This window comes from Staurois parvus, unplaced genomic scaffold, assembly GCF_062004578.1.
Source record: "Staurois parvus isolate SC_StPar_1 unplaced genomic scaffold, SC_StPar_1.0 ptg000813l, whole genome shotgun sequence".
NCBI lineage: Eukaryota > Metazoa > Chordata > Amphibia > Anura > Ranidae > Staurois > Staurois parvus.
The window spans coordinates 5,153,483-5,173,167 of record NW_028318609.1 but is presented as its reverse complement, the minus strand read 5'-3'; the positions used below and the strand labels follow the sequence as shown (position 1 = coordinate 5,173,167).

The following is a 19,685-nucleotide window of genomic DNA, read 5'->3' as shown; positions in this document are numbered from 1 at the left end:
TTTGAGGAGTGTGCTCCCTCCAGGCAAACCTGCCCTTAATTTATCCACTGCTATACAGTGCATCCAGAAAGTATTCACAGTGCTTAACTTTTGCCACATTTTGTTATGTTACAGCCTTATTCCAAAATGGATTAAATAAAATTTTTTCCTCAACATTCTACAAACAATACCCCATACTGACAATGTGAAAGAAGTTTGTTTTGAAATCTTTGCAATGTATTAACAGTAAAAAACACATGTACATAAGTATTCACAGCCTTTGCTCAATACTTTATTGAAGCACCTTTAACACCAATTACAGCCTCAGGTCGTTTTGAGTATGATGCTACAAGCTTTGCACACCTATTTTTGGGCAATTTCTCCCATTCTTCTTTGCAGTACCTCTCAAGCTCCCTCAGGTTGAATGGGGAGCGTCGGTGCACAGCCATTTTCAGACCTCTCCAGAGATGTTCAATCGGGTTCAAGTCTGGGCTCTGACTGGGCCACTCCAGGACATTCAGAGTTGGCCCGTAGCCAATCCTATGTTATGTGGGCTGTGTGCTTAGGGTCGTTGTCCTGTTGAAAGATGAACTGTCGGCCCAGTCTAAGGTCCAGAGCGCTCTAGAACAGGTTTTCATCAAGGATGTCTCTGTACATTGCTGCATTCATCTTTCCTTCGATCCTGACTAGTCTCCCAGTTCCTGCCGCTGAAAAACATCCCCACAGCATGATGCTGCCACCACCATGCTTCAATGTAGGGATGGTATTGGCCAGGTGGTGAGCTGTGCTTGGTTTCCTCCAGACATGATGCTTGGCATTCAGGCCAAAGAGTTCAATCTTTGTTTCCTCAGACCAGAGAGTTTTGTTTCTCATGGTCTGAGAGTCCCTCAGGTGCCTTTTGGCAAACTCCAGGTGGGCTGCCATTTGTCTTTTACTGAGGAGTGGCTTCCGTGTGGCCACTCTACCATACAGGCCTGATTGGTGGAGTGCTACAGAGATGGTTGTTCTTCTGGAAGGTTCTCCTCTCCACAGAGAAATGCTGGAGCTCTTTCAGAGTGACCATCAGGTGCTTGGTTACCTCCCTGGCTAAGGCCCTTCTCCCTCAATCACTCATTTTGGCCAGGCAACCCGCTCTAGGAAGATTCCTGGTGCTTCCAAACTTCTTCCATTTACAGATGATGGAGGCCACTGTGCTCATTGGGACCTTCAATGCTGCAGAAATTTTCTGTACCTTTCCCCAGATCTGTGCCTTGATACAATCCTGTCTTGGAGGTTTACAGACAATTCCTTGGGCTTCGTGGCTTGCTTTGTGCTCTGACATGCACTGTTAACTGTGGAACCTTATATAGACAGGTTTATGCCTTTCCTAATCATGTCCAATCAACTGAATTTCTCACAGGTGGACTCTAATCAAGTTGTGGAAACACTTCCAGGATGATGAGTGGGAACAGAATGCACCAGAGCTCAATTTTGAGTGTCATGGCGTAGGCTATGAATACCTACAGTGAAGGAAATAAGTATTTGATCCCCTGCTGATTTTGAATGTTTGCCCACTCACAAAGAAATGATCGGTCTAAAAATCGAATGGTAGGTGTATTGTAACACTGAGAGACAGAACAGCAACAAAAAATTCAAAAGAAATACATGTGTAACAAATGATGCACTGATTTGCATGTTCATGAGGGAAATAAGTATTTGATCCCCTTCACAAAACATGACTTTTTGGCCCACTCCTCTTGGCAGATCCTCTCCAAGTCATTAAGGTTTGGTGGCTGACGTTTGGCAACTTGAACTTTCAGCTCCCTCCACAGATTTTGCAATCGGATTAAGGTCTGGAGACTGGCTAGGCCACTCCAGGACCTTAATGTGCTTCTTCTTGAGCCACTCCTTTGTTGCCTTGACCGTGTGTTTTGGGTCATTGTCATGCTGGAACACCCATCCACAACCCATTTTCAATGCCCTGGCTGAGGGAAGAAGGTTCTCACCCAAGATTTGACGGTACATTGCCCCGTCCATCGTCCCTTTTGAGGCGGTGCAGTTTTCCTGTCCCCTTAGCAGAAAACACCCCCAAAGTAGAATGTTTCCACCACCATGTTTGACAGTTGGGATGGTGTTCTTGGGGTCATAGGCAGCATTCCTCCTCCTCCAAACGTGGAGAGTTGAGTTGATGCCAAAGAGCTCAATTGTGGTCTCATCTGACCACAACACCTTTAACCAGTCGTCCTCTGCATCATTCAGATGTTCAGTGGCAAACTTCAGATGGGCCTGGACATGTGCTTTCTTGAGCAGAGGGACCTTGCGGGCACTGCAGGATTTCAATCTGTGTCTGCGTAGTGTGTTACCAATTGTTTTCTTGGTGACTGTGGTTCCAGCTGCCTGAAGATCATTGACAAGATCCTCACTTGTAGTCCTCACTGTTCTCATGATCATTGACACTCCACGAGGTGAGATCTTGCATGGTGCACCAGATCTAGGGAGACTGACAGTTGTTTTGTGTTTCTTCCATTTGTAAATGATTGCACCAACTGTTGTCACCTTCTTACCAAGCTACTTGGCGATAGTTTTGTAGCCCAGTCCAGCCTTGTGTAGGTCTACAATCTTGTCCCTGACATCCTTGGACAGCTCTTTGGTCTTTGCCATGGTGGAGAGTTTGGAATCTGGTTGTTGTTTGATTGCTCCTGTGGACAGGTGTCTTTTTATACAGGTAACAAAATTAGATTAGCAGCACTCCCTTTAATAGACTGCTTCTAATCTCAGCTTGTTACCTGTATGAAAGACACCTGGTAGCCAGAAATCCTGCTGAATAATAGGGGATCAAATACTTATTTCCCTCATGAACATGCAAATCTGTGCATAATTTGTTAGACCTACATTTCTTTTGAAATTTATGTTGCTGTTCTGTCTCTGTGTAACAATACGCCTACCATTCGATTTTTAGACTGATCATTTCTTTGTGAGTGGGCAAACATTCAAAGTCAGCAGGGGTTCAAATACTTATTTCCTTCACTGTATGTACATGTTTGTTTTTTTTTTTTGTTTTTTTTTTTAATAACTTCCAAAGATTTCAAAACAAACTTCTTTCATGTTGTCATTATGGAGTATTGTTTGTAGAATGTAGAATGTTGAGGAAAAAAATGAATTTAATCCATTTTGGAATAACGCTGTAACATAACAAAATGTGGCAAAAGTTAAGCGCTGTGAATACTTTCTGGATGCACTGTATGTGCTCTATCTTGGAGACTCTCAAAAATATAGCGTTAGGATCGCAGTAAACAGAGGAACCTTTAGGTAGGCAACACAGTGCTTTCCCAATTCCTCCATTCTTAAAACTGTTTGTATACACAGAATACATAGTATTCTGTGAAAATAATGCAAAGTATTCTGTGATTAGGCAAGAGGGGTGGATGAATGCCAAGGCCTACCTTTTGTCCAATACAATTTTTACTTAAAGATGAATTGGAAAATTTTTACATAGTTACAATGGTCCAGCTTGGAATAGTGTAACTTTGTAGATCCCGTATCTTTCTGATGCCCCTTGAAGTTGGAAATCACAGTAGTAGACATTGCTACTTCACTGATCTCCATTTGCTTCTGGGTTCCGTGCTGAGAAGCTGGCCTGATGCATTGTGAATACAGGAGGTTGGCTGCTCAGAATGCTTTGCATTTTCTGAATAAAAGCAATGTGTTTTCTGACTGGACCCGGAAGCAATTGGAGATCACTGAAGTGGCGGTATTTACTAGTTATTTCCAGCTTCCAGGGGGATTGTCCTTGTATGGTATATGCATGATTACATTGGTCAAATCTGAACTAATGCAACTATGTATAACATGCCGATGCCTGGAACTCTTCTTAAAAGTCCTAGCTCATTTGATGAAAGATCATTTGAAATTCTACATTGCATTTACCATTGAAGGTACCAGAATTTCCATTTGTAAGTGCCCTTTTTGTGTCATAGTTATCACCAGATTTTAGCACGGAAACAGCAGTCATCCTTGGACATGGGAATGTTGCACTTGACATTGCAAGAATCTTGCTGTCACCATTAGATCTGTTAAAGGTAAGTGATGCCCTAATAGCTGCTCTTGAGTTTTTTTTTGTTTTTTTTTACTGCAGCTATGTGACTGGTCTCACCTCTGGCTTCTCATTTATTTGTGGGGTTTTTTTTTTTTTTTTAAATAGAAGACCGATATTACGCAGACTGCCCTTAAAGGCCTTTCTAACAGTCGTATCAAGAAGGTTTGGCTTGTTGGTCGTCGTGGACCTCTGCAGGTGGCATTTACCATTAAGGTACATTTCCAAAATTGTCACTGTTTTGACATTTGAAGCTTTGCTACAGAGCAGAATGTCTTTAGTTATAAACCAATAATTTAAAGTACAACTAAAGGCTCCTGTATGACAGTCTAAACAAGAACCAAATGCAGTTACTTTGTGATGTACAACCCCATAAAGTAAATAAAAAATATAATTCCTTCTTCATTGGCATCTCACACACCCCCCTGCCAGACACTGCAGCTCACAGTGGAAGCGTTTTGGGAAGTGAGGCAATGTCAATCCCGAAAAGAGTGGGCAGGTACTGATTTGAAATCTAGAGGCTTATGAATTAGCAATGGCAGTGCTGATATGCAGATATACTTATGTGCAACAGGATGTGTGTATTAGCTTCTGATATTCCTTACACTGTTAGTAGAATCCAATTTGCTCAGCAGTGGATTTGTCCTCTGAGCAGATCAAAGTGGGCAGATGATTGGTCTGTGTCCTCTCAGTATATACAGAGCAGACCCAGGCCGGTTATCCGTTTACGTCTGCCTGCCCTCCGATCCAATCGGATCTGCCTAGATGGAAGGGAGGAAGATCCCCTCCCTTTTTTTGTTTTTTAGCAGATTGGGTTGGGTTTAGGCAGATGTAAATTGACAGGCAAACCTGATCGGATCGCCAGTGTGAAAGGGGCATTACGGTGTCATTGTGCTGTATATAAACCACACAGGAAAAGTGTTTTCACTAATGTGTTAATGTTCTAGTGCAGTGGTGGGCAACCTTTTTTTTCAACTGAGCCAAATCTCGCCAAAACCACGATTGAAATTTTATTTTGAGAGCCACATTTTTAAAACTGAAAATACATCTCCCATATAGTAATTCATCCCCCATAGTAATTCATCCACCATAGTAATTCATCCCCCATAGTAATTCATCCCCCATAGTAATTCATCCCCCATATAGTAATTCATCCCCCATATAGTAATTCATCCACCATATAGTAATTCATCCCCCCTATAGTAATTCATCCCCCATAGTAATTCATCCCCCATATAGTAATTCATCCCCCATATAGTAATTCATCCCCCATATAGTAATTCATCCCCCATATAGTAATTCATCCCCCATATAGTAATTCATCCACCATATAGTAATTCATCCCCCCTATAGTAATTCATCCCCCATAGTAATTCATCCCCCATATAGTAATTCATCCCCCATATAGTAATTCATCCCCCATATAGTAATTCATCCCCCATATAGTAATTCATTCCCCATATTAATTCATTCCCCATATTAATTCATCCCCCATAGTAATTCATCCCCCATAGTAATTCATCCCCTATATAGTAATTCATCCCCCATAGTAATTCATCCCCCATAGTAATTCATCCCCCCTATAGTAATTCATCCCCCCTATAGTAATTCATCCCCCCATAGTAATTCATCCCCCCATAGTAATTCATCCCCCATAGTAATTCCTCCCCCATATAGTAATTCATCCCCCATATAGCAATTCATCCCCCATAGTAATTCATTCCCCATATAGTAATTCATCCCCCATAGTAATTCATCCCCCATAGTAATTCATCCCCCATATAGTAATTCAACCCCCATATAGTAATTCATCCCCCATATAGTAATTCAACCCCCATATAGTAAGTCCCCCCTGTGTCAATTCACTTACCTTTGCTCCGCGCGTTCCTCTCGCCGTGTTCCCGCGCCGTTCTGGTCTTCAGGGCGGACTGTGAGAGGAGAGGAGTTCGTCACGCTGCCCCGCCTACATCCTGGCTGCCCCGCCTACATCCTGACAGCTGCAGAGTCCTGACTTTTGGGGCGGCCGCCCAAGAGGAGGGAGGGGGGCGGCCGCCCGAGAGGAGGGAGGGGAGCGGGCGGCCGCCCGAGAGGAGGGAGGGGAGCGGGCGCCCGGCACACAGAAGAGCCGCATTTAAGTTTGTAAAGAGCCGCATGTGGCTCGCGAGCCGCGGCTTGCCGACCACTGTTCTAGTGTAATCTGGGCAGTGTATTTTAATACACAATGATCTACAATTTCATAGGTGTTTTTGTATAGATGCTTTTACAGTAAATGTAATTTAAGTACACCTACATGGATATTCAGACATGAATGCACAATCCAACCATAAAGGTATCGGCTGTGAGAGGAGAGGGGGGAAAAAATATCTTGATTTTGCAATGTTCAATACCTGACTGCTAGACCATTTATGTTCAAACATGGAGCTATATTCTTACATTTTTGCACTAGGGCATGAGGCTAGAGGTTTTATAATGTGTTAGTGTGAACACAAATTACTCATAGGTGCTTGGAGTGTGTTTTTTATTACATTTAAAATACAACTCCCTATCTTTCCCCCTCCTGCACTGAAATTAGACAAGTCAGTCCTTGCAATGGAATTTCACCCCCCACCTCCACCACCACTACCACTCCGGAACTCTCATCAGCAGAGTCCCTCCAGCTTTGGGACCCATCCCATGAAGCCTCCTCTAAGGTACTTCAGGCCCCAGTTGCATGCTTGCCTCAACTGCATGTTAATAGCCTTGCACTGTACATGATGCCGCTGAAGGACCGCCCGAAGCTTTGAGCATAAAAGAACAGCACTAGAGTCTGCCGGACCAAGAGAAAAGTTAAGAGAATTATGGGGTTTATTGAAAAAAAAAAAAAAAACAACCCCCCCCCCCCCAAAAAAAAAATATTATTCTCACCTAGGTGGGTGCAGCATCAATATGATTCATCTGTCTCCTGCTGACTCGACACCGAGAACTGAGTGATCAAACACTGCTGATCACTCAGTTCTCCCCTCTGCTCTGAATATTAGTCCTCTGCTCTGCCCTTCCAGGGCTGAGGAGGGGAGGGAGCGGCTGGCTCAGTCTCCCAGCAGTGCAGCTGAGAGGCTGAGGCAGCCCGTCGGTCCAGGCTTTTGGGTGGATTCCAACTATATGGTCAAGATCTTTTCAGAGCCTGGACCAGCTCTGTGACATCAGCTAAACCCCGCTGTTGGCTGAAAACAGGTCACAGGAGTGCAGAATGAACTGCACTTATGTGATCCACAGGAGAAGTACAGCCTGTTCTGTCTCTCCAATCTAAGCATTGATAGTGTGATCTCTGTAACTTACAGTTGTGATGAGATAACGATAACTTCAACCTCAGTTGGATACCACAGTCAGTGACTCAATGAGAATGACATCTTGTAGATCTTGTGAAGTTTATGCCATAAACTGAGAGAATCTTACAACAATGAACATTCGATAGGTCAAAAGAACATACTGTTTCTGCTCCATGCCATGAGGCTTGCTGCAAAGCATTTCTGGGAAAGGGGGAGGGCTATCTATGCAACATTAACTAAACCAAAGGAAAGGGAGGAGCAGAAACAAAATATAGAAAACTCTTAAAGGCATATGACAGTCAGTGTGACAGTCATGTGAAACATGACACAGCCAAAAAGCTTTCTTTAAAGTGGTTGTAAAGGCTCAAGGTTGTTTACCTTCATGCATTATATGCATAAAGGACAAAAAAACACTGTGTGCAGCAGTCTCCTCAGCTCCACCTTATACTAACCTGAGTCCCATGTTGATCCAGCAATGTGCGCGCAAGCCTCCGCTCTCACAGGTCTCTCCCTCCTCATTGGCTAAGATAGAAGTAAGAGCCATTGGCTCCCGCTACTGTCAGTCACAGCCAGTGAGGCAGTGTGAAACGGGGCTGTGCTGCTTATGTGTGTGATTGGACACACAGAGCAGAAGCTGCTTGATATGGGGGCAGTTGGCAGGAGGGAGAGGGGTCAGGGGCGCCAGCAGAGGACCAGAGAAGAGGAGGATCGGGGCTGGTCTGTGCAAAACCAGACACGGAGCAGGTAAGTATGACATGTTTGTTACAAAAAAAAAAAAAAAGTCTAAATTTACAATCACTTTTAGTATTACACCTTATCGCTACAATGAAACGAGCATTTAACCCTTACAGTACGGGGAGATCCCATTGTAATGGTATAGTTTTTCTAATTCCTGGAGTCCAGCTTTAAAAGACTCTCAGGCTTAAGTAGTAAAACCTACAAAGAGGAGCAAGCTAAAGCTCCCCATACTTGTTAAAATGCTGCTGTACAATCTTTTGTTCAATCAACCTTTGATTTGCCAAAACTATAGACACTAAGCTATATCCAATCTGTCTATATCCTATGAAGCAGGCCTTTGCACTACTTAGTTGTTGGGAGACTGTATAGTCAGATTGTAAGGTGTGTGTGGAGCTTAAATGTTAAGTACAGTACCCTTACCAACCAATCACAATCTAGAATCCAAAGATTACTGCACTTCTTACTTTGTTCCTTATGCTAATTGTTTTATATAAGTTAAGTACTTATGTGATTGATTTTTTTACCAGCAGATATGCATTATTCTGAACATATTGTTAAATGCTGCCTCTCCATGGTTGCTGCAGTGTCAGAAGAGGTAGATGGAGGTTGTAAATTTCAAATAGTTGCATTCACTTAAACATCCCACAAATGTCCCTGGTTAGATGACATTTGCAACACATTATTTTACACATTCATCTCCTTCTAAGACCTCGTACACAAGGACTTCAGCTTTTATAGGAGCAGTGTGCTCTAAATTATGTGGTTATGTCTAGGCTACTTATCATTCAGAGCTTGTGCTGTGCACAACCCTAGTGATGGCTCAGCTGTGATAGCCCTTGGCTACTAAATGCAAAGATGAGCTTACTACCTCTTTATTAAGCATGTCTAACCAAAATAAAACAGTGGGCTGAATGGAGTACAAGATATCTTATGGCCCCTGCTATATCTTCTAAGAGCCACACTTAATTCCAAGAAGATTGTACCATTTTGGTGGTTAAGGTTATTATATTTGCAATTTTAAACCTTTCATGCCAGTGAAATGGGTCAATAACCCTTTCACTGCCAGGTACTGTGCTCCACTTTTAAATTCAGGTTGTTTTTTGCAATTTTTCCATTGAATGGTGATGAATTATAAGAATGAATATATAAGTAAAAAATAATGAATATATGAATCATCATTTCTTTACGTGTATACAGGGATGTTGAATTTATATCGCCTGGGACCTGTAGTTTTTTTTATCCTTCAGCCCTGCGGTGGGCAAGCCGCAGGTTCACCTGTCAGGTGGAAGCATCCAGGCGACAGCGCTGCTGCCGAATGCTTCCACAAAGTGCCAGCCTCCGCTACGTTATGATATCACTTCCGGGTCCCTGATCAAAGATTTCCTGGCCATAGAGGCCAAGAAACAATGTAATGCAGTACACATCTCAGGGGAGGCATCCAGGGTGTTTTTAGCAGGACATGAAATTAAGGGAGCATTTGTTACTGATAAGGACACATTTAGTGATAATTACTTGACAGAGGGTTCATCCCCCCACCTATGTTTGCAGCACGTATCCCCCACTGGAGCGCTTTCTTATTACTTCCTGTCTTGAGTGGTAGAGAATTCGGACACAGACTGCAAATAAATGAATTGGGATACAGACTACAAATGAAAACACGAGAGAGGTTCTATTTCTTCTCCATTGTGGCCAAAACTTAAAAAAATGTTTTGCAAGGTATTGTACTTGAGATATGGAGCTGTAAAATTGCATGGGGCAGTGCAGCCTTTATCAGTCGAAGCCTCCTCCCAGTTTAAAGTGATTTTAAAGCCTTAAGGTTTTTTTTTACCTTTAATGCGTTCTATGCATTAAAGTAAAAAACCTTCTGTGTTGTAGGATCCCCACCTCCTTATACTTGCCTTGCCTGACCCAGATCTAGTGATGTGCACGAGAGCAGTGGCTCTCCCCGTAATCTCCCTCCTCACTGGGCAGACTGATAGCAGCGAGAGTCATTGGCTTCCACTGCTGTCAATCAAGTGCTGTGACAAGGGAGCAAAGGTAGAGGCCAAGCCGCCTGGTCTGTGTCAATAGATGCAGACAGGGCAGCTCTGAGCAAGCAAGGTTGAGTGCCGGACTCCTGACACCCTGACTGGGTGTCTCTGCCAAGAAGCTGCTTCCCAGGCTCTGGAACACGAGGCAAGTGAATATAGCAGTAGCTACCCCAAAGAACTAGACACCAGTTTTTGGAGTAAACAAGAAGAACTGCTTTATTAGAGAAACACACTGAATTTATACAGAAAACCATCAGATAAGGGCTAATCACATTCTCATAGACAATGCCCACCCCAGGCAATCCGGCGCCCACATAGGAATACATTATAAATAGGAAGCCATTTGTTACAATGATAGTTAATTCTGGATAACTTTTAAACAGAGTTCTCTGGGCAATGGTTCTCCTGCAGCCCCAAGTCCTTGACAGCCCCCATAGCAAGTGGCTTGCTGTGGGGACACTCACCGAAGAGGAGGTCTCAGGAGCTCCACTGGGGACCTGAGAAGAGGAGGATCGGGGCTGCTCTGTGCAAAACCATTACACAGAGGAGGTAAGTATTACATGCTTATTATTTTTATAAAAATCAAAGGTTTATTGTAGCTTTAAATCTTTAAATTGGCAGAAGGTCACATATGACCCAACAACACCAGTCTAATATTCCTACTTGACATGTAAATGTTTGCAATCAATATCCTTTAACGGTAAATAAACTAAAAACTTCTATGATTTTGTCTTGTCTTTTTTTTCAGGAGTTGCGAGAGATGATCCATCTTCCGGGTACCCGCCCTGTAAATGATCCTTCTGATTATCAGAATCTCACAGACTCTATAAAGGGTAAGAAGTATTGATCAACTGGGTCTGGTTATTTTTCCTGTGTTTCCTTCTTCCCACCATAACTAAAATCGCTCTGTAAGCTACTAGCACCAAAGTATGCAAAAGACAGAGGTCCACTCAGTTTACACGTCCTTCTTTCCACCCAGATCAAGTAACCTTCGTACATATGGTTTGGATCTATCCAGCCTCCCTCTCATGCTCCACCATTTGCGTGAGGCTCACAGAGGCCAGTGCTTATATGTAACTGTGTTTTTGTGGACTGACATTTAGAGCCTTTTTTGGGGGGTGAGGATACCAGAAACTAGGAATATAGCTGGCAGGAAAAGCAGATGCAGTAGGCTAAAGTTAAAATGAAAATTAAAGCTTTTTAATTAGATAGAGGATGTGCCCTTTGTATTCCAGTTCCAAATGTTTGTGGGGTTGAAGTGACTTTTAAAGTAAATATGCACTTTCTCTATTGTCCATTGATGCTCAGGACATTTACAAGAAAAGGGTGAACCTTGTCCTGCTAAGTACACATGCTAAGCAAAGGAATGGCCGCTGTGGGAGCGATAATAACCCCTAGGGATTGGTCAGTCGTCTTTCAGTACCCTGTGTACGTGTGTAGTAGCATAGGCCATGGTTATGAATAACCATGAATAAGGATTCCTGTGTCAATTTAATGGATGCCGAGAAAGGGTATTTATGCCAAGTACAAACTCCTGCTTTATCTCATGCAGGACGCAGTGACAGGTTTGCTTTAATGTTCCGTCTTCAGCAACACATGTTCACCATTCATTCACTAACCCACCTCTCCAACCGGCTGCCAGAATTTAAGACAAGACACTCGGTCTCTTTAATCAGAGCTTACACAGGGTTGAGAACTCTCTTCCCTTCCTTGTGTGACAGTGTTGGGCCAATCACTAGCACTGTCACATAAGAAAGGGGAAATAGGTCACATGCTCTTCCATACCAAGAAGTGCCTGATAAATTGTTTGCTCGCGGTAGTTAAGCCAAACACTAGTGCAGTGAAGGAAAGATGGGTATGTGCTGCTCAAGAGTGAACTTTACCTGCTTCCCTACCGCCTTACATATATGCTGTATACGGCCTCATAAGTAAGCAGTTAAACTGGGATCAGGGTTGAGGCTGCAAACCATGATCCTGATATCGTTTTTTTTAGTGCCAGCGATTCTTTCATGTAAAAGTAATCTGACTGGTTAAGCAGCCGCTGGATTGCATTTACAGGTGACTGTTCCCACCCTCCCTCCCGCCGCCTTTACTGGGCTCTCCCAAACGAATGGGGAGCCCTTGTAAGGATGCGATTAGCATTATCCAGCTCCTGGCACACAGTGAGAGGAACTGAATTTGTTCCTCCCCACTGTCTGACATCAGAAACCGGTGGTTACCAGCCAGTGAAGCAACTGATCAGACTGATCAGTGTCTAATAAGCTGCGTTGGAGGGCAAAAGAGAGATGGGGTGGTCTAATAGATCCCCCATCTCTCCATAAAGAGTACTTGTCATTGCCTTTTGCTGTCACAAGGGATGTTTACATTCCTTGTGACAGCAAATAAGTGTTAAAAACAAAAAGTTTTAAAGAAACAGTGTAAATATAAAAAAAGTAATGTAAAAAAAAAATATGAAGGCCCCCGCCCCCCTGTGCTCACGCTCAAATATGAATGCATGCGCCCATCCCACATGCATATGTAAACCGTGATCGCACTACACATGTGAGGTATCACTGCAAATGTTTTTAAAGTGTCACCTATGGATAATTTTAAAGTACTGCAGTTTGTCAGCGTTTCACAAGCGTGCACAATTTTAAAGCGTGAAATGTTTGGTATCTATCTACTCTGTGTAACATCGTCTTCTAGATTTTACAAGAAAAATTGGTATTATATTGTGTTCACTAAAATTCATTAAAGGATAAGTTCACTTTTCATAACATGTTACATGTTCAGGGTGTAACATGTTTCGAAATGACCGACCACTGCTCCCCCACCCCTCCCGCTCTGTTTTGACGGGCCTCATCACTCATTCATTCTTAGCGGCTATCAGCTTGTAGTTCTCAATGAACTACCACAGCTCTATGAGCGTTGTGGTAGTTCATTGATTATTCCTGTCAGTATCGGCTTGCCCGTACGAGGTCAAGCAAGCAGATACACGGACAGGTCTGCAGGAGTCCTGCATGGCATCAATGATCTGCTGATCGCTGGTGCAATGCTTTACAGGCTCCTACAACAAAAAATAATAAATGCACATTTTTTTACCTTCAAAAAATGTGCATTTAATATTTTTTGTTGAAAGGCGAAATTGTTTTTTAAAGTGCATCTTTCCTTAAAAATTTTCATTTGTAAAACCGCTGCACAACTATGAATTACAAAAACTGTAGCTGCTCACTTTTAATAAACACACACTTGCCTGTCCTGAGGTCCAGCGATGTGCTCACCTGTCCCTTCTCTCCTTCTCTTCACAGGGCCGGCATCTCAATTGTGGGCACCAGTCTGTGACAGCTTGTGGCTTCACAGCTGGGTCCCCACTGCGCATGCGCGAGTCGCGTTGCACATCCTAATTGGTCCAGCAGACTTCTGGGCTTTGTGAAGGTCCCCAGGAGACTGCGGGAGGAAGGAGGGGGGCAAACTTCCAGCTCACTTCACAGCGAACTGAGCCGGCAGTGGGAGTGGGTACCTGTCAAAACCAGGTACCCACTCCCTCACAAAAGGTGCCAAATATGGCAGTGGGGGGGGGGGCAAACAAGCGGAGCTTCCACTTTTGGGTGGAGCTCCGCTTTAATAAAAATTACCTGATTACCTCTGCTGCTTCGTGTCTTGCTAACATTCTATACTTGTCAAACTTACCTAACTTAGATCTTCCTCGGCCCAGAAAACGACTTACAGAACTGCTAATGAAGACCGTATTGGAGAATCCTGGAGAGAAAGAGGCTATCCAAAGATCCCAATGTGATCGCGAATGGGGCCTGCGCTTCCTCCGGAGTCCTGTGGCTGTTTTGCCTAGCGAAAATGGAAAAAAAGTGTCTGGTATTAGGCTGTCTGTCACAAAACTTGAGGTGTGGACTACTACTTTAATGTAATCTGGTCTTCAAACTATTGTAAGTTGTACAGGGGCTCATTCACATGGGCACAGAGGGTCATACACTGACAGAATTCAGCTTATTTCTGTGCTGTATAGCCAGCAGCCTGTCCAAATCAATGACAGGCTGACAAACGTTGCAGCTGTACACACATCTGAGTGGTTATATATGTTCAGGGAAGTTGAGGAGCCCTCGACATGCATTGTCTGTATCCAAGGCCGCTAAGTATATGTAGATTTGGTGAGCAAAGTGCAAGCGTACCCCAGGAACGCAACAATCTGTGGCACAAACATTCTATATAACTACTACTTTGAACAAAGACTAAAGCCTGTGCTTATTACTTGTGTCAGTTTTTCTTTTAATTGCTGGCTGCTTCAACTCATTCCCCTGTCCTGGTGTCCAAACACCATTCAGGGGGTGTTACCCCCACAAGAGACACAGACAGCCATAGAAAGAGAGTCACTTTTTTTTTGTCTGTTGCTTAATGAGCTGATAATAGCAGAACATATATGCTATATTTATTTATTTTTTCTTTGAGCTTCCATATGGCGCCCCCACTTCTTGTGCGCTCCTGTTTGACTATAATCTTGCATACAGCCATTCCCAGTGACACACACACACACACAACACTGCAAAGAGCCAAAGCTGCGTCTCTCCTGCACATAAAGGGTTTGTTCACTTTTTAAGGAAAAATTAAATGATACCCTACACCCCCTGGTCCCTTCTGTACTTGCGTCCATGAGTGATGAGTTCTCAATGCCCATACAGCAGTCCAGGGGTTTAAAATCCCCGTCGTTCTTCCCTTCTTTCTTGTAGCACTTCCAGAATGGATCAGAGCAATTCTGATTGGTTAGTGCTGGCATACAGAATTGATCTTATCTGTCCTGGAAGTGCTGCAGAAAGAAGAGGGAGAAGAGTGGGGCCTCTAAATCCCCAGACAACTGCACCGGCTGCATGGACACTGACAGCTCATCACCCACAAAGGTAAGTAAAATGGGGGCCTGGGTATGGGAAGGTTGGGGGTGGCGATAGACTGTTAATTTACCTTGTGAACTTATACTTTAAGGTTGTAGTTCTAAATGGGACTGCACACATAGTGGTGACTCTTGTGGGATTCTGTGGACCCTGGCAGGCACAGAGGAAATCCACATACCTGTAATTTGTCAGCTTGCCTAGGCGGCAGTGTAAAGAGGAAACTCCGATGAAGAAAATGTATAAAAACAGCAAGAGCATGTAGGTTCTGCTTTTAGCAGCTCCTTTAGAAAAATAATTGTATCACTTTTTAACTTTTTTCGATTTGTGTTTCTTAGGGTAATGGGGAGAATGCAGTTGCTGTTACTACAGGTAAAACAGAGGATATATCATGTGGGTTAATTCTCAGCAGCATTGGATACAGAAGTGTTCCTATCTCACCAAGTGTACCTTTCCTCCAGAAGAATGGGATTATACCAAACAGCATGGGCAGAGTGCAAGGTGCTCCAGGTTAGTGTTTTATAAGCATCATGACTTCTCATATGGTACCTTATTAACACGTCTTTCACCTGGTCTTATGGTCTGTATTTGCAGGACTTTACTGCAGCGGCTGGGTGAAGAGAGGGCCGACCGGTGTCATCGCTACAACAATGACGGACAGTTTTGACACAGCGCAGTCCTTGTTGGAAGACCTAAAATCAGGTGCTTTACATTGTTCAGAGACTCGATTTGGAGCCTCAGCAATCCGTGAGCTGCTTCTTCTCAGAGGTATGTGGAGGAAAAAATATACACCATGCTTATGATGGTGGCTCACAATTTCTGCTTGTGTCTGCCCGAAATTTATTTAGGCCCCCTGCACATGTGCAGAACATTTTTGCAGCCACTTTTAGGGGCGTCAGGTTTTTGGGGGTTTTTTTTGGTTTTTTTAAACTGCTTCCAAATGGCCCTCCATATTATCCTATGTGTACATGCACACATAGACTTTTAGATGCTTTTAGTAGCAGTAGTGTTTACCAGCAGTAAAAAAACCCAGGGCCAGTGCATCCAGCAGCAGCAGCATTTTGGCAGAAAAAAAGCTTATAGCAGTTAGCAGAGTTTTTTTTTTTTTTTTTTCATTGGTTAAGGAGAAAGCCAGGAAGCCGGCCGTGGTGTCCTTCACAACAGATGAGTCGTCAGCTGTCAGCGGGGTTCCCAGCTAAATGTAAAAAAAAAAAAAGTTAAAAAAACAGTGTGGGGGGTCTCCTCCTCATCCATACCAGTCCCTTTGGGTCTGGAATGGATTTTAAGGGGAACTCCACACCAAAATATAAAAAAGGAAACTGCATGGGGTCCCCTCCAAAATCCATACCAGACTTTTTTCCGAGTATGCAGCCTAGCAGGTCAGGAAAGGTGGGGGGGCTGGGGGGAAATGGACCGGAAGACCCTGCCCCCTTGTGACGTAACTGAGGAGACTGGGCATGCTGGGTCGGTGATGTCACAAGGCGATGAGGTCACTAGGATAGCTCGTAGTTATTTAAGAGGTGTCAAACGGCTGAGCTGCGAAACGGCGGGAGCCTTCGTCGGGACCGGAGGTTGTTTTTCCGGGTCGGCAGTGGTGGCATGATTGACGATGGATCTACATTTATTTATTTGTTTTTTCAATATAAGACTTATCAAGAATTAGTTGTGTTTTTATTTGCTTTTTACACCTTTTTGGTGAATGAGTAGGCCATACTCATTAACATGTAGGGGGATAAAGGGGGCTTCCAGATTCCGCTAAGCCCCCTGCCCTCAGAGCCCCACAACCACCAGCCAGGGTTGTGGGGAAGAGGCCCTTGTCCTCATCAACATGGGCCCTCCCCCTCCCCTTACCTTTGCTTGGATCAGGGTCTGGAATGTATTTGGGGGGCACGCTGTTTTTTTTTTTGTTTTTGTTTTTTTTTTTTATCTTTGTGGGGCTGTTTTTTTCACTTTTTTTTTTTTTTTTTGTTATTGCCAGCAATCTTTTTTTTCCTGGCCCTCTCCTTAACAGTTGCCCTGATCCTTAATGCTGCAGCTACTAAACGTTGCTTACACACTAGGCTAAACATTGCTAAACGCCGGCAAAGAACGCTAAAACATTAGCATTTTTGTCCAGTGTTTCTAAAGCAAATTTTAACTTTTTTGGTGTGCATCAGATCTTAGTCTTGGCTAGAGGGGATGGTTAGAACTCCTGTCACGTTTTACCCTTCACTTTCTGTCTGGAATTATTAAAGTAAAACACAGCAAGACAGAATGCATTTTCAGAAGGAGGTGAGCAATTGTAGCCTCCATGTTGGTCTCATAGCAGGCATACTTTACTGAATCTGTGCTTTACCCATGTTCATATTAAAGTGTTTTAGATAGGAAAGTAAAAGAGGTTACTCTTGTTTAAAGAACATTGGGGAACTGGAGAAAGTGCAGAGAATGGCAACCAAACTGATAAGAGGCATGGTGGAGGTCAGCTATGAGGAAAGATTAGAGGAACTGAATTCTCTTGAGAAGAGGAGATTAAGGGGTGATATGATCTCCATGTATAAATAAATCAGTGGTTCATATAGTGAACTCGGTGTAGAGTTATTCACCCTGAGGTCATCAGAGAGGACAAGGGGGCACTCTTTACATCTGGAGGAAAAGAGATTTGATTTCCAAATCCGGAAAGTTTTCTTCGCAGTAAGAGCTGTGAAAATGTGGAATAGACTCTGTGAAGAGTTGGTTCTGGCCAGCTTAGTGGATTGCTTTAAAAAAGTCCTGGATTCTTTCTTGGATACACAGAATATAACTGGATACTAACATTTATAGGTAAAGTTTATCCAGGGAATATCCAATTGCCTCTTGGGGGATCAGGAATTAATTTTTTTTCCCCTGCAGGAGCAAATTAGATCATGCTTTGCTGGGTTTTTTTTGCCTTCCTTTGGTTCAACTGTGGGTATAGGATTATAACTTTTTTTTTTAATTTTTGTTGTCTGTGTCCCTGTGGAGAGATTATCCTTCACACCCTGCTGTAGAGATGCAGCAGGAAGTGAGGGGAAACAAAGGTTTCCAGAACATTGGAAGGTTTACTGTCACCTCTTGTCTTGTGACAACTGTAAAATTTGGGATGTCCCAATACTTTGTGTATCCGTGACAGCAGAGAAATTAGTGTGGGTGAATCTCCCCAGCAGAGACCAAGACAGCAACAAATCTTTCAGGGGTTCTAGCTTGTGTCTAGCTTTCAATTTGAGCCAACAATGCAGAGCCCTCTGCTGCACTGATTTCCCAAGCATTGTTATAAACCCTGTCTGGTTTTTCTCTTCTGGACTACATGTCACGTATCATTTTTCCTTATCTCCATAACACCCATGATGTTAAAAGCTCACTGAACTTCTGGCAGGATCAACATGGTTTTCTCAATACCTGCACCATTTTTTTTAAAGAAACAGAACATGATCAAAATTTCATGTTTTGCCGCGTTGAAATGATTTTTATTTTTAATTGTTCAGACACACTGCAGCAACATACATTCCCTTCTCCACACTACAGCTCAATGCACTGCCTGGAGCAAAGAGAAATACCTGGTACCTCTAGGTATGGGGGAACGTGTAATTCCCATTGTTCCCATGTGACAGCTCTTGTGTCTGCAATTGGCTACTCAGGCACTCATCTGTCACATGGAGGTAATCAGCCCTGTGTAATCTCCAGGTCCCAATTTAGAAATTACACAGGGCTAACTGTACCTAACTCCCATCAGAAAAAAAATTGAAGGGAGGGAAGGTGTGCAGTTGTTGGATTTAAGGTGGAACTGTTGATTTCCCCTTCATAGACAGAACACAGGTTGGCTTTAGTCATAAAAAATCATTTGAGTTGATGGTAAACGGACAGAATTAACTTATTTTTAATAAGCAGAATTTTCTTGATGTAATTTAGTTACTATAAAAATATACCAAGCTATACACTTCTCCCTTGATTGCTTTATCTCTTTTTTTAACTTTTACTTCTTTACAAAATGAAACAAAGAGCTTTGTAGGAACTGTCTCTCTCCATGTAGGGATCCAGCCTGTGTCTTTCTCTGACTGGGAGAAGATAGATGCAGTAGAGAAAACCCGTGGAATGGAAGTAGGAAAACCTCGAGAAAAGATCTTGGACCCTGAGGAGATGTTACAGTTAGTTTGTCGGTGACGTGCGGAATGAATCACTATTATAGTGAGGAAGCTTTTATAATAACTGGCTTTTAAGATTTATGACTATGGAAAGGAATTGACTTTAGAACAACATTACCTCAATGATTTTTTTTTTTTTTTTTTGTAAATAGATTTCATACCTTCTATACCTTTCATCTTTGCATATTATTTGTCATTGTATCAATGTTATGCAATTAAAAAATTTTACTTTATTTGGATACGTAATGCAGTTTGCTTTCTAAGCACTTTCTACGCGCTATGTGCCTCTGGGAGCATTTACTTGTATTTGGAGGGGCTTGGGAGTGGCTGTCACCTAATATCTATGACTGGCTTTAGTGAAAGGTGAGAAATCACTGGAATCTGATGTCTGTGATGCATTCCAAATTAACCTGTATATGTATCCAGCTGCAGTCAGGTGGACATCAATAAGAGAAGCAACCATGAACAGTTTATATATGGACCACCCAGGGTAAGACCACTTTAATGCCTACATGTTTATATAAGAGAAATGATATCACAATTATAAAGGA

At 43.0% G+C, this 19,685-nt stretch overlaps 1 protein-coding gene across 1 annotated transcript in view; it reads left to right on the top strand.

Moving 5' to 3' along the window:
* Nucleotides 1-19,367, top strand: part of FDXR (ferredoxin reductase) — a 77,939-nt gene extending 58,572 nt beyond the window's left edge. Inside the window, exons 6-12 of the mRNA XM_089654920.1 lie at nt 3,936-4,037; nt 4,160-4,267; nt 10,873-10,957; nt 13,803-14,002; nt 15,337-15,508; nt 15,593-15,766; nt 19,023-19,367. Of these exons, the coding sequence (XP_089511046.1) occupies nt 3,936-4,037; nt 4,160-4,267; nt 10,873-10,957; nt 13,803-14,002; nt 15,337-15,508; nt 15,593-15,766; nt 19,023-19,153 (972 nt within the window). The 3' untranslated portion in view covers nt 19,154-19,367. The remainder of the gene's footprint in view (nt 1-3,935; nt 4,038-4,159; nt 4,268-10,872; nt 10,958-13,802; nt 14,003-15,336; nt 15,509-15,592; nt 15,767-19,022) is intronic.
* Nucleotides 19,368-19,685: the final 318 nt, after the last annotated feature.